The sequence below is a fragment of the Esox lucius genome, chromosome 17 (assembly GCF_011004845.1).
Source record: "Esox lucius isolate fEsoLuc1 chromosome 17, fEsoLuc1.pri, whole genome shotgun sequence".
NCBI classification, from domain to species: Eukaryota; Metazoa; Chordata; class Actinopteri; order Esociformes; family Esocidae; genus Esox; species Esox lucius.
Genome location: NC_047585.1, coordinates 39,958,333 through 39,971,662, shown reverse-complemented (window position 1 = coordinate 39,971,662; position 13,330 = coordinate 39,958,333). Strand labels below are relative to the sequence as shown.

The 13,330-nt window shown below is 41.4% G+C and overlaps 1 protein-coding gene across 15 annotated transcripts in view; it reads right to left on the bottom strand.

Annotated features, from left to right (window-relative positions):
* LOC105024778 (histone deacetylase 7) overlaps positions 1-10,666 on the bottom strand; it is a 61,034-nt gene extending 50,368 nt beyond the window's left edge. For 3 of the 15 annotated variants that reach the window (XM_020055328.3, XM_013138117.4, XM_013138114.4), the window contains exons 1-2: positions 829-1,004; positions 167-235 (exon numbers count right to left, since the gene is read on the bottom strand). Coding sequence is in view for 6 of the 15 variants with exons in the window: in XM_013138111.4 (XP_012993565.3) it covers positions 167-235; positions 9,846-9,864 (88 nt within the window). In the remaining 9 variants the exon portion in view is untranslated. Of the gene's footprint in view, positions 1-166; positions 236-677; positions 803-828; positions 1,005-4,353; positions 4,482-4,796; positions 5,961-9,744; positions 9,807-9,845 lie in introns of those variants that run through there. The other 12 variants (XM_020055329.3, XM_013138115.4, XM_013138111.4 and 9 more) reach the window with 10 other exon arrangements.
* Between the last annotated feature and the right edge of the window lie 2,664 nt (positions 10,667-13,330).

Genomic DNA, 13,330 nt, shown 5'->3' with positions numbered 1-13,330 from the left:
AAAATGTATCTCAATTGAAGTTAACATTTCTGTTATATTTTCAGTGTAAGATCAGGCTAGTAAACAACAATGACAATATTACATTGTCTTCTTGATGTCGTCTTCACGGGGCCCAATGATCATAAATGGCATACACAGTGTGACCAGTGATAACCGACTATCCTACCTGTCACTGATGAAAAATGTATTTCCGGTCCGTCTGTCTCTATTTCAGGTCCTGATTCTACAGGTCCATCTGTTAGGAAGCATGGTAAAAAAAAGTCATTTTACTATAAACATTTAGCACGAGAGGCATTCCATGATATTAGAAACACCCAAGTCTTATATCACAAATTGGATTCGGATAGGAATTGCAACCAAACATACGCTATACATATCGAAAACGGCAAGGTTACACAAAAGTACATCACCCACATTCACAGTTTACAGTCTGGAAACGATGGTGTATATAAGGCATTATCATTTTAGTTGAGTTAGATCGTATCCACAACAATATGACTGATTTGGTTATAAATGCATTAATGTGAAAATACAAAAGCTTCTTGATGTTTCACACGCACTCAAACTTTGTACATTCACATGGCAGACAATTCAAAACTGGACCAACAAAAAATAGTTCACTACCTCCGCAGTTACTATCGTTTTTGTATTAGACATATTTCATATCAATATTCTACCTTCGGAAGTGTCTTCCACGCTAATATTATTTAGCGAATAAAATCAAACAAGTGATGAACATGTGTACTTCTTGAAGGGTCTCGTCTTCACAAAAAAAGTTGCCTACTGTAACTAGCGAATTCAATATATTTCCAACTTAAAAGAACTTACTTTCGTCAAACGCGCCTGCGATACCCCACCAGGCTGTCTATATTAAGACTGAAAACAACAAGTGTCGACATCATCTACCTAGTCAATCGAATAATTTCAGCTACAACGTCTGAGAGGTTTGTTGAGCGGCTGGGTCGATATCACGTCAATCTCCTTTGAGGAACTCTAATGAACAGACGGCAAACGCATTTCAGTCTCAGAGCTCCACCTGCTGAACTTAAAACGAGACTCTGCTATGTGTTGCGTTGCAACGTTGGCATCACACCAAACATCAACCCCTCAGTCCATTTGAGTAAAAAGAGGACACCACTCAACCCTAGCCTGTTCCAGAAAAACAAATCTCATATATGTATGTTACATTATATCTTAGCCATAAGCCTAAAGCAAAACTCCAACACACAACCCTAACTCCTAAGCATAAAATTGGTCTTTTGTTTGTTTCCGCACTTTGGCAAATAGTCCATGGTTAAGCATTACACAGAGAACTTTAGGTATTCATAAGTATGGCAAAACAAGTACACAATGTTCTGTATCATTAAGGTTAGGGAAACTTACAATTAGAGGCCTTAGGGTTAGATTACGTTTAGGCATTATGGGTTGGATTTAGGGTTAGTTATTAGGGCTAGCTTTAGTTTAGGTATAAGGTTTAGGATACTGAGGCTAAGGTTAGGGTTAGGTTAAGGTCAGGGTTAGGATTAGTGTTAAAGTTAGGGATAAGGTTGGTTTAGGGAACATTAAATATATGTGTTACCGTCTCCAAGAGTTAAGTAATGCAGGACTGTGTGGGCATGTTTTACTTACCTTCTACAGACTTTTAGTCCCCAGAAGATAAGTAAAACATGCCCACACACACACACACACACAATGAAACATCCCAACTCTTAAACATCCCCCCTGTCCATTTGAGCAAGTAAGTGGAGACCACACACGCACAATGAAACAGCTAACTCAAAATGTACACATACACACACTGATCATAACTAGTACGTATAAAAAAGGATGTGGTGTAACGAAGAGAATTTCGAGTTAACACACACAAACAGAACGTCATACTGGTGGAGAAAAAAGAAAAAAAAACTTAAAGACAAGACTCGCATGATAATTGTAATTAACAACATTGTTTATGTTATGCGCCATATTGTATCCTAGCATAGAGCATGGGTTTGAATGTGTGGTGTAGTATTAGCGCACGAAAACAAACAGAGCCGAGCTCAGACTTCAGACTAGTGTGTTGGGCCCAGTGATCACGTACAGTAGTTCCATAGATAGACACTTCAGAGTGTGAGAGTGAGATAAGATGCAGGGAGGGGAGGGAAAGATGACAATGTGCAGTGCCCGCCTTACACACAAAACACTCCTGACAAAAACCACAACTTTAATCAGCTATTTGACTCGGCTGAACACAGAACGATGAAGTGTTCAGTTGTACCAACAAAACAAAAAAAAGTAAAAAGGTCTAGAAAAACAAATTCTATTACTTTTAGTGTTGTTAGGCAGATGTGGCGAAGAGATTTCACATTTTGATTCTGTGTGTGTATATGTGTGTCTATGTAAAAGCAAACAGAAGGCTATCTGTTTGCCTAAATGCTTAAAGGTGTAATGCACCCAAAATATCAAACATATATATAGTACTAGTATTTCATGTTGTGAAAGGTTTCTGAATTTTATAGCAATAAGTCAGCAAGCAACATATGACATTTGTTCAAGAAATCTGTTATGATTCGAGTCTACTATAAATCCCACAATGCAATACTCTCACTAGTCAGGCTGGCTGGCTAAGTTAAACCTAAAATCTACACAAAAAAATGTAAATATCTGCATGTGAAAATGTTATACAGTGAAATTGCCTGAATAAACAGCAAAATCAGTGCAGGGGTTAAATATATCCCAAGTTTAACTTGGTAAAGATTATGTTTCTAGCTCAGAGCTATGTTTATCAAGTTGCCGTGGTAACGTGCAATGTGAGTCTGCCAACAGGCAAACAGTGATGCAGACACGCAAACTTCTTTGATTCATTTTAGAAGGATAAACAAGGGATATTAATCAGACAACACACTGTATAACAAATATAATAATATTGTTTCATATAATATATATTTTTTCCTGATGATATAGATGGATCAAGGTCTTCTAGACAATCATGCCTGTATCATCTACAGGCTGGCAACCTGGAGTGCAGAGAAAGTGTTTTTAAAGAATGATGTCATTTGATAGTATATTATCCCTGATCGCCACTGTCCAGAATATGGCTATATTGAATTACTACCCTCTATCCCTTTTTCACATATGGACCACTTTAAATCATGTTGAAAGTTACTTTAGCCACGGATTAAACATAGGTTTTCACCAAATTAAAAGAAGTATCATGGTTTATCATGTTTCTGTAAGTGGATTACCAACTTAAGGAAAAACTCTATTTTCATAAAATCTTAAATAAAATCATCACTAACAGGGGCCAGAATTATTCAGAGGCTAAAGTGCAAATTAATCCCAAGCCACAAACCCCTATATATGTAAATTAGGCATTTGTTATTGTGAGTGTTCTGTTACACAAGATATTTGTTGATATCAGCTTTTTTGTGTGAATTTGTACTTTCACATCAGATGAACCACTGCAGACTGGGTCAAAAAATCCCCATAGATCAGCTGACTTGATTTGATTTGAATCTTGGTATTTGGTTGAATCCCTCTGTTTGACCCTTGAAATGGATCGTCCCAAATTAGGTTAGAGTCATCTTCATGGGTCTCGGCCCAATGACACATTGTGGAGAGGGGGGCGTATTTGGCCAAATGGAGGACGTTTAGTCTAATTTACAGGGAATAATCCTATTATGTGGGGCATTTGGTTTCTTCCGGACAGTGGGAGTTGAGGAGTGGCTGCGGATCTGATCAGGAATGACCTGGATTGTGAGAACTAAGAGTTTAGCTGTGACTGTGGCAAACAGGCCAGACTGCTACTGTGGTTGTTTAGTCCAAAATATTGTCAATACATGGTTGTAAGCACACATACGCTAATTATAACAAGTACACTGCAAATTGACCACAGTGAGGCCGCAAAACAGATTGTATACCGTGATTTAGACTCAATTCATTATTTTATTAATGTATTAAAGGTATTTATCCCATCTTGTTATACCTTATTGGCAGGGTTACTAAGGTTACCAAGCTAGAATAAACATCAGTTGCACCCTTTTCAGACATCGTTGAAAAGAACCCATTACATAATTCTATCAACTACAACAACTGATAACCTTACAGAGATGTATTTGGCTTCTCCAAAATATCTTGGCAAGTCGTTATATAGTAATTAAGCAATAAGGCACAAGGCGGTGTGGTATATGACCAATAAACCATGTCTAAGTACTTCTAATTAAGGCATTTACAGTATGCCCCCCCCCCCCAACACACGCACACACCCGCCCACTTTAACAACCCATGGAATACTGTTAAAAAACAGAACAGATCCTTAAACGGGACCCTGGGGGACTCCTTACCCCTTAAACAGAACCCTGGGGGATTCCTTACCCCTTAAACAGAACCCTGGGGGACTCCTTACCCCTTTAAAGCTGTCAGAAGTCAGATATCCCTGCGGACTGGGACACCCTGTCTTCTGTCAGGGGGTAAATGTGGTGTCTTGGTCAGGCTGACTAGAACTGGAAATGACAAGGAGGAGGCCAAGTTATTAAGTGGACATGTACAGACCAACAGACAGAAACCGAGAGGGATACCATGCACATGTTCCTTTGGAAACTAAAATCTAGTACTCTGTGACCAGTGGGGTGCTAGCTCTGTTACCAGACACAGGAAGCCAATAGGAATGGGAAGAATGCAGTCAGGCAATACAGTGATACAGGGAACAGCAGTAGCCATACATACAGGGCAGATTGCCGACCATAAAACAAACTAGCCCAGGGGTCCTGCAAAGGCCTGTGCAATTGGCAAGCAACGTCCAGGGTTTGTGGGATTACTTGTCGAGTGTTGCTTTTCTGCCTCCTTAAGCTTGAGTGACTCCTTGTGGTGGCTTGGATGGCGGTGTGCTTCGTCAAGGCAGAAGGACATCGAGTTCTTTCCTCCCGGCTGGTAAGAATTCTGATCTGGACCTCCTGGTAGAGCAAGCAGTGCTAAAAACCAGACCATCTGCTTCGGGAACACACATATCTCAACATCAACGGTCCCGTGTACGCTGCCAGGTATTAAGGAGTCAACAAATACCCTTAATACAATGTCAGCTACATGCAGTATTATGATTCTTGTCATCGGCATGTCATCTAATAGATGTCCTGGTGATGGCAGGAGACCTGTGAACATGTCCGAGGCCAGATATGAATCTGTTGTTTTAATACTATTTAGAAAACAGAATTTCAGGGATGACGACACACACCATCTATCTTTCTCAGTTTTTGTCTTTGTCTATCCTTCTCCCTGTTCTGCTTTTCCGTCAATCAGCCCATCCACCTGTCATTCGGTCTCTTTTTCCTCTCACTCTCTCTCTCTCTCTTTCTCCCTCTCTCTGTCTCAGTCCCCTCAGCTCCTGTCAATGAGAGTGTGCGGTGGGGCGTGCTGATCAGGACGGCGTGTGAATAAGGTGAACCATGACAGGCCAGGGACACGGTTGTGAGAGAGTCACACGCTGCCTCATGACGATGGGTCACTGGGTCCTTCTCGCATGGCAAAGGCACAGACAGAACCAACACCGGGGCGGCCCGTCAAGTGTGAATGAACTGAAAGAAAGGACCGTTTCTCTAAAGAGCATGTGAAAGATGTCGTCCCAATTACCATTGACACTAGAAGGTTGTGTACATTTTGGGATGGTGTTTGGAATATTTAATAAAACAGTGGTATTTTCTATTTGCTTTCTCTTTCCAAAATTACACCTGTTCCCTGTAAAATTATTATAGTGAGTTTTTTTTCTGAGACCACTCTATAACCTGTAATTACCCACCTGTAACGAAGCCTCTGCAAAGACTCAGCAGAGATGCGGTGCGGTAACTTTGAACACATTCGGATGCCAGCAACAGTGGGTTGACTTTCAGCATTTCCATTCCTGGTAGAGATGCTTTGTTTCGCTTAGCCACAGAGAGGAGAGATAAAACTCACCAGCTCTGCGTGTCACTGGAAATGGAGACGCTGGAAATCGCAGCAAACCGACGCCCTCACAATCATCTCAGTGTGTGTGTGTGTGTGTGTGTGTGTGTGTGTGTGTGTTTGAGAAAGGTCACAGCAGCGTGTGTTTTAAGAAGGTATAAAACCTGTTTCGTAGCATTTCTTGGAGGCGACAACTCAACTAGCTGAATAATGAAATCTACGATGTATGAATGCATTCAGGGAATTAGGTGAGCTAGATTGGAACTCAATAAAATGGTCCAAGTTCCACTATGTGAAAAACCCAAACCACCTAAGATGTCAACTGTTTGAAAAGACCAGGGAGGACGGAACAATGGATAGATCAAAAAAAGACAGTACAGGAGTACTGCTGTTAGTGTTTTTCATCATCAGGGAATGGATATTATGTCGGCCTCTTACTTTGAGGATAGTGCTTTCGAGGCCGATGTGCATGACCAGTGTGCTGTTCCTGGGTAAATAAAATCTAGACCTGGGCTAGTACAAACTAGACCTGACCTAGTACAAACTAAACCTGACCTGGGTCAAACTGCAGTCTACAAGCCAGTGACCACAATGTCCCACCACAGTCATGCATACAGCATTACTTCCCTATTGACATACATCTGACAATAATCTGGAACTGTCTATTTCCATCACAAGGTGTTTGTTCTAAAGCCCCACATCAGTCACTGACTCACAGAAAAAGTCCAATATCAAAGTGACAACAGCTAAAAGTGATGAGTGGAAACACAGTACACGGTCTGGAAAATTCTACAGAGAGAGCCATGCAGTGACTCAACTGTTCCACCAGGTGGTGAAAGTCCACGAACCGCTGGCCCAGCCTAAAGCCTAAGGATCAGGTAACATCTCATTAAACCTCGTCATTGACTGAAGCCCAAAGGATTCAACCGGCGAACAGGACACCCACCACCAGGCGATTTACCCACCGACTCCAGACACACGGCGCATCCCCCTTGCCCACACCATGAACCACGCTCAGCAGCTAAGCACTCACTGACTTTCGCTCAAGTGTCCACTCCAGTCAAGAATACAGAAGGACTCTTTGAATGGTCCACTGAAAGATCCGTGCGGCCATTCGACGGGTTCCCGACGTGACCCTTTTTCCTCACCATCTCTTGTTGTGTTGGTGTGTTAACAGCGTTAATGGTGCTGACGTACAGAAGGTCCCTGAGAACCCATGTGCCCCCCCCCCTTGTCTCTCCACACTTAACCTGTGGCCTGGGTCACTGCTCCGCTTCCTAGGCTGAGAATCAACTGTGTAATGCATGTCCCGCAGATAGTGACCTCTTGACCCCTCAACCTCGTAGACCAAACAGACTCTGAGCAGGACGATTTATCACCGGGACAGAAACGCCGGTCATGAGACATTAATTCGCAGGCCCGTTCTCAGGCCCCGTCCCTTTTCATTGAGCGTTTTGGTTCCACTGAAATTGAATGGTTTCTGGTCAGCTGAAATGAAAAGGGATGTAATATTCAGAGAACTCAAAGTTCCAGGGAAGACTACAGTAGGCAATGCAGATGGAGAATAGACAGATACTTTTGACATTATGTGGCCAGCAGTCTCAAGTGTTTTTACTCCATTTGTAGCTAATCCATCAGACCGTGGAATGATGTACTTCCATTTGCTTGGAAATGGCCTTGTGACCCGTCCCAGACGGATGGACATCAAAACTCTGTCTGGGATGAGGTCTTTTGATCTACACAAGATGTCTTACTACACTCATACGGTTTGGACCAAACCAGATCAAGTTTCTAGTCTTTATGGAAGGCTGAATCCTCCCAAGTTACTCCCTAGCGATTTTGAATAACTTTCACCTGTCTTGGTGATTTTATCCATTAATGTGATAGTAAAGGTAGCGGTGTACAAACTTTTTCTGCAAAAGGAGATTGTGTTTCTGTTTAACATACAGTACATAAATTCATTTTCTTGTGTGTGATTTATTAAATTGGGCTACATTTATCCAGGAATGTGATTGGAATGTGATACAAAATGGAAAAACGTAAGCATATTTAGGTTTTTGTTTATTTTCTCACAGGTGTTTAATAAAATCAGCCTGATCCACCAGGTTCTCATTTTCTTGTGTGTAATCTATTAAATTGGTCTACATTTTTCATTGAATGTGATTGGAATTTACAGCCATCTTCACTTGTTGTTTGTCTTGAGGTATTTCTCTCCTTCTTTAGCAAATTAAACACCCTCACTACGACAATATGTTTAGGATGACTGTCTTGCTGTTGGAGGACGCATAAACAATCACTCAAATTACAGCTAAAAATCTATATAATTTTACCTCACGCTACTTCACATCCAAAACATCTTTGGAGCATAGAGGCAAAATAAGAAGAAATGCTTCACCATCCCTATACTTAACTACAGGGATCTCACAAAGGTCTACATTGGGTCCATTGGAGCGGAGATGAGGGTTTCAGGCCTCTAAATCTATTTAAGTATAAAGGACATCAGCCTCAACCCCTCAATATTAAAAAAATGTTCAGCTCTGAAACCACCAAGAACTTATTGGATTGTCATTTGTGTTTGTCACTTCCAAGTCAAGAACAAAATAGCCTGTGAATGTCATCGTTATGGACCATTAGGTTTCGGGAAGGACATAAAACTGATTTAGGAGCTCAAGAAACCACACAAACAGTCTATATACGTAGTAGCCCCAGGGAAGATGGAAGCAGAGAGCAACTTTTGTGTTTTGGGTGAGAGAGAGAGAGAGAGACAGCGAGAGATAAAGAGAAAGCAGAAGGCTGGGCAATGAATTCAATCATGTGTTTTTATCAAGCTAGATTTATGTGTGGTGTACTGTAGATGCAAGATGAGGAGGATCAAGAAATCGAGGGCTGGGATTTCTCCAAAATCAGTTTCTACTGATGACTAGCTAGCTTTTATAAAGAAAAGATAGGAGTGTGTGCCAACGGACAGGAAGGGAGTGGTATTACAAAACGGAAAAATTGAAGCGTATTTAGGGTTTTCAATCTTTAGGTTTTCGTTTAATAGGCGTATAATTAAAATCAGCCTGATCCGCCAAGCTTTCGGCTGTCTTCTTCTCTCACTCAGCTAAGGTATGAAAAGCAGAGCAGAGTGATCAAAACACACCAGACCATTAGGAAAATCCCCCCACGCCCTTGTACATCGTGAGTGTGTGTGTGTCTCCCTCGTTCTCTCTGTCTCCTACACGCACGCACGCACGCACGCGCGCACGCGCACTCACAAATGGGTGGTGGGACTGTTGTGTTTCCTCGTTATGAGTGGACTAACCCTCCGGAGTGGGTGGGTGGGTCTGTTTCCAATTTTCTCCACTCTCCCCGTCCCAGGTCCCCGAGCAACGACACCTCCGTGGTCAGCAGCGAAGGGGAAAAACTGAGGCACAACGCTAATCTTTTCGTCTGAACACCGCTGACTGCTCCTGTGCTGGTGTGACATTAGCACCAGCACAACTGGTGTGGGAAGTTTTAAAAAAAAAGTGAGAGCCAAGCCAAAGCCATTCATGCAGCACAAATGCTCGACAGGAGACTTAAAACACCAACATCTGCCGGTTATGTCAGAGCGATCGACTCAAAACGTAGATGACGACAAGAATGAACCACTAAAGCTGGTCTTTACCAACTCGAATAACAACACGTGTCTTTTTGTCTGAATGCTTGTCATCTAGTATCCCTACTCCACAACTGAATGGCATGTCTAGGAACATTTGGTGTAGGTTAATTTGAAGTACAGTAAAGTCCAAGTAGCAACAGGCAAGAGGAAAGCAAAGGCAAGTGACAGGTCAATTTCAGCCCCCTTACCTCCCATGACATTGATCACGTACCCATCAGAGTCCAGATAGCATTGACAGAAAAGCGCCCGGATGAAACGTTTTAAGTTTGTTTGTTTTTCTCCCCCTCACCAGTGTTCTGTTGGTGCATCCAGTGTTCGGTCCTTGGTTCTCCCACAGTAGTCAGCAGGCCAGTCAGCAGATCCCGGTGAAATCGGGGCACGAGAAGTTAGATCCAAGCTGGACAGCCGAGTGTGGAGTTAGCGAGGGTGCATGCATGAAGGAGAGCGAAGGAGTGCTTGACACAAGGGGCATGCTCTGACTTTAGAGCAACTCTCTCTCACTCTCACTCTCTCACTCTCTCTCTCTCTCTCTCTCTTTGTCTTTCTAGACTTTCTAGACACAGTTGCTCAGCTCTATCAGTCTGTTGTAACTTTGTCAACTTTGTCAATGTTGCCCATGAGTCAGAAACTAAACGAAGAGAAACCAGAAAGTGTGTGTGTGTGAAATTGAGAGTGAGAGAGAGAGAAAGTGAGAGAGGCTGTTTGAGAGAGACTGTAGCAGCCAGACGCAGAAAGACAATGGCAGGAAATGTTGTATCAGGATTCACTGTAAAAAAAAATACAAACATTAAAATCATAAAACAACAACTTAAAAACACAGTGTACTAAAACATATCCTTTAGGAAGGTAGTGTTTTGATCGTTACTGCACGTTTATTATTCTGTGCCCTGTACTTCGTTGTGCAGAGGGCATTCAAACACATCCTGTGTTGGGGTATTAATGTTGGTTTGCTAAATACGATGAAATACTGTCTGAGAGATGTTCAAGTTGTCTCACAAAACTTTCTTCCATCTCTGAAAACGTCTGTCCTCATTCATAGAAAAAGATTCACTTAAAAAAGGTTGTGGCATAGTCTCAATCAATAAGCCAGATAAAATGTATATTTTTCCTAAGTTAGCCGGCTAACGTATTTTCCTGTTTTTCTGACACGCGACTCCAGGGATGTAGCAGTGTAACAGAAAAACACAAATAGGCCTTTCTGTGTAATCACGACCACGAGGCAACATATTTCACTACAGCTAATTACATTTCAGCTTGAGTGAAAGTTAACGAAAGGGGTGACAGAGAGAAGGTGTGTGATTAGAAGAAAACACAAGAGGAGGCAGGAGATTTGTAGAAGTGGTTCAGACAAAGGAACTATCTTGCTGGACCTTGTGTGGTTGAAATTATGTTGGTTTATTTTAAGCAAAGGCACAGTGGGGTGCAGAGCCAACTCACCATAACAAAGAGCTGTTCTTAATCCCAATCCAAGGCGCTTAGCCATCCACCACAAACCCCTTGGGTGCCTCATTGCTATTATATACTGCCTACAATTAGAACAGTAAAAACAACTTTTTTTGTAATACCATTGGTATACAGTCTCTCGTAAACCTGGAGGTTTGAATTCTGAATGCTGATTGGCTGAGAGATGTGGTATATGACACGTATACCATGAGTATAACAAAACAAATAATTTTTCCTGCTCTAATTGCGTTTATAAGATCAATAATGCATTTTGGGGGTTGATTACGTATTGCTAATATAGCACGGCTAATCACCGTGTCCAGACAACCTGGGGTGAGTTGTGCCTATGAACAGCTCTTAGCCATGATATATTGGCCGTATATAACTCAACCTCATGCCTTATTGCTTTCATATACCACAGCTTTCAGCAAATCAGCACTCAGGTTTGACCCAGCAAGTTAATAACTCAACGTGACTGCACAGGTCTTTTTGTGTGACAACAGATGATTGTCTTTTCATGTTTGTCCTCCATTTGTTTTGCGTTCAGACACCATATGTAATGTGTGTATTGTGATTTTTGATGCCAGCATATTTATAAATGACACCTCGTAGTGTTTGACTGTGAAGGGAGAACGTGATCTTGGATGGCCTCTGTCAGTCAATCAAAGAGGCCAACGATGCCTTGGAGGGACGGCTCCAGGCATCACAGTTTACCAGTCACCCAAATGTAAATCCACCCTTTGGGAAAACATGCAGACCTAAAGGAAACTCATATTAGTAACCACATTCGCCAAATTTACTGCAAATGTGCCAACATGGGGGAAACCGGGAAACTCAGTTTGTGGGTGTTCTTTAACTACTTTAAAAGCTTGACGGGTGAATAAGCAAGCATTGGTTGTTGAATACATCATTTTATTTATTTATTCATAGTTAATGAACCACATGCAGTGGTTCTGTTTACACTGTGTACCACCTCAGAACATATTTGATTGAATATTTATCCACTAATGGGAGCACTGCGTACCATTGTTAGGGAACCAGTGCTATAATGTATTTGTCCTCTTGCTCAGCTGTGCACTGGGACCTCCCACTCCTCTTTCTATTCTGATTAGAGCCAGTTTGCACTGTTCTGTGAAGGGAGTAGTACAGATCTTCAGTTTTCTGGCAATTTCTTGCACTGGAATAGCCTTCATTTCTCAAAACAATAAAAGACTGACAAGGTTCAGAAGAAAGTTCATTGTTTCTGGCCATTTTGTGTCTGTAATCAAACCCACAATTGCTGATGCTGAACCCACAATTGCTGATGCTCTAGATAAACAACTAGTCTAAAGAAGGCCAGTTTCTTTGCTTCTTTAATCAGCAGAGATGTTTTCAGCAGTGCTAACAATCTCAAAAAGGTTTTTAGATGATCAATTAGCCATTTAAAATTCTAAACTTGGATTAGCAAACACAATGTGCCATAAGAATTCAGGACTGATGGTTGCTGATATTTGGCCTCAGTACTCCTATGTAGATATTCCATAAACAAAGCAACTGTTTCCAGCTACTATAGTCATTTACAACATTAACAATGTCAACACTGTATTTCTGATCAATTTGATGTTATTTTAATGGACAGAAAATGTGCTTTACTTTCAAAAACAAGGACATTTATAAGTGACCCCAGACCTTTGAATGGTAGTGTACATTCATATTAAATATTATTAACATTTATCTAAGGGATTGGTAATAACTGTCACCAAAAGTCAGAATAGTCAATATTGTGGCTCTTTCTGCTGAGCTGTATCTGAAAATCTGGTTACAAGTCTAAATCACTTGGTTTTGGTTTGCTTCCATAAAGTAATGTCAGGTCACCTACACATTTTAATATGTCCAATGATTAGCGTGACGAGGCGTCTCTTTTTTCCCAGGACACTCACGTATTTCAGTCCGTTTTCAGTTGTCCCGACTTATTTAGAAATGATCTTGTTTTATCCCGTATTTTCAGTTAGTCTTGTTTTTAAATGGTCTGAGCTCTACTGCCCATTCGAATGTGACAGGTTGTCATGATTTGCCACCACTGTCAGTCTTACAGTTCCTAATTCTTTACAGAATAACTAGGATCCAATCACATTTTAGTTCTCACAAGCTGCCAAGCCCAAGCCCCTGTGCACAGATTTTTATTACAAACTCACTAAAGACAAGCTAACTCTGAGAAAGAGTTAAAGACAAGGTAACTCTGACACATGCAAAAAGTACAACAGGCCACCGGAATCAAGTGGCCTTTTGTACTAATCATCTGTCCCGTATTTCACCCTATTGAATCTGATATGCTTTGAATACATGATTCCC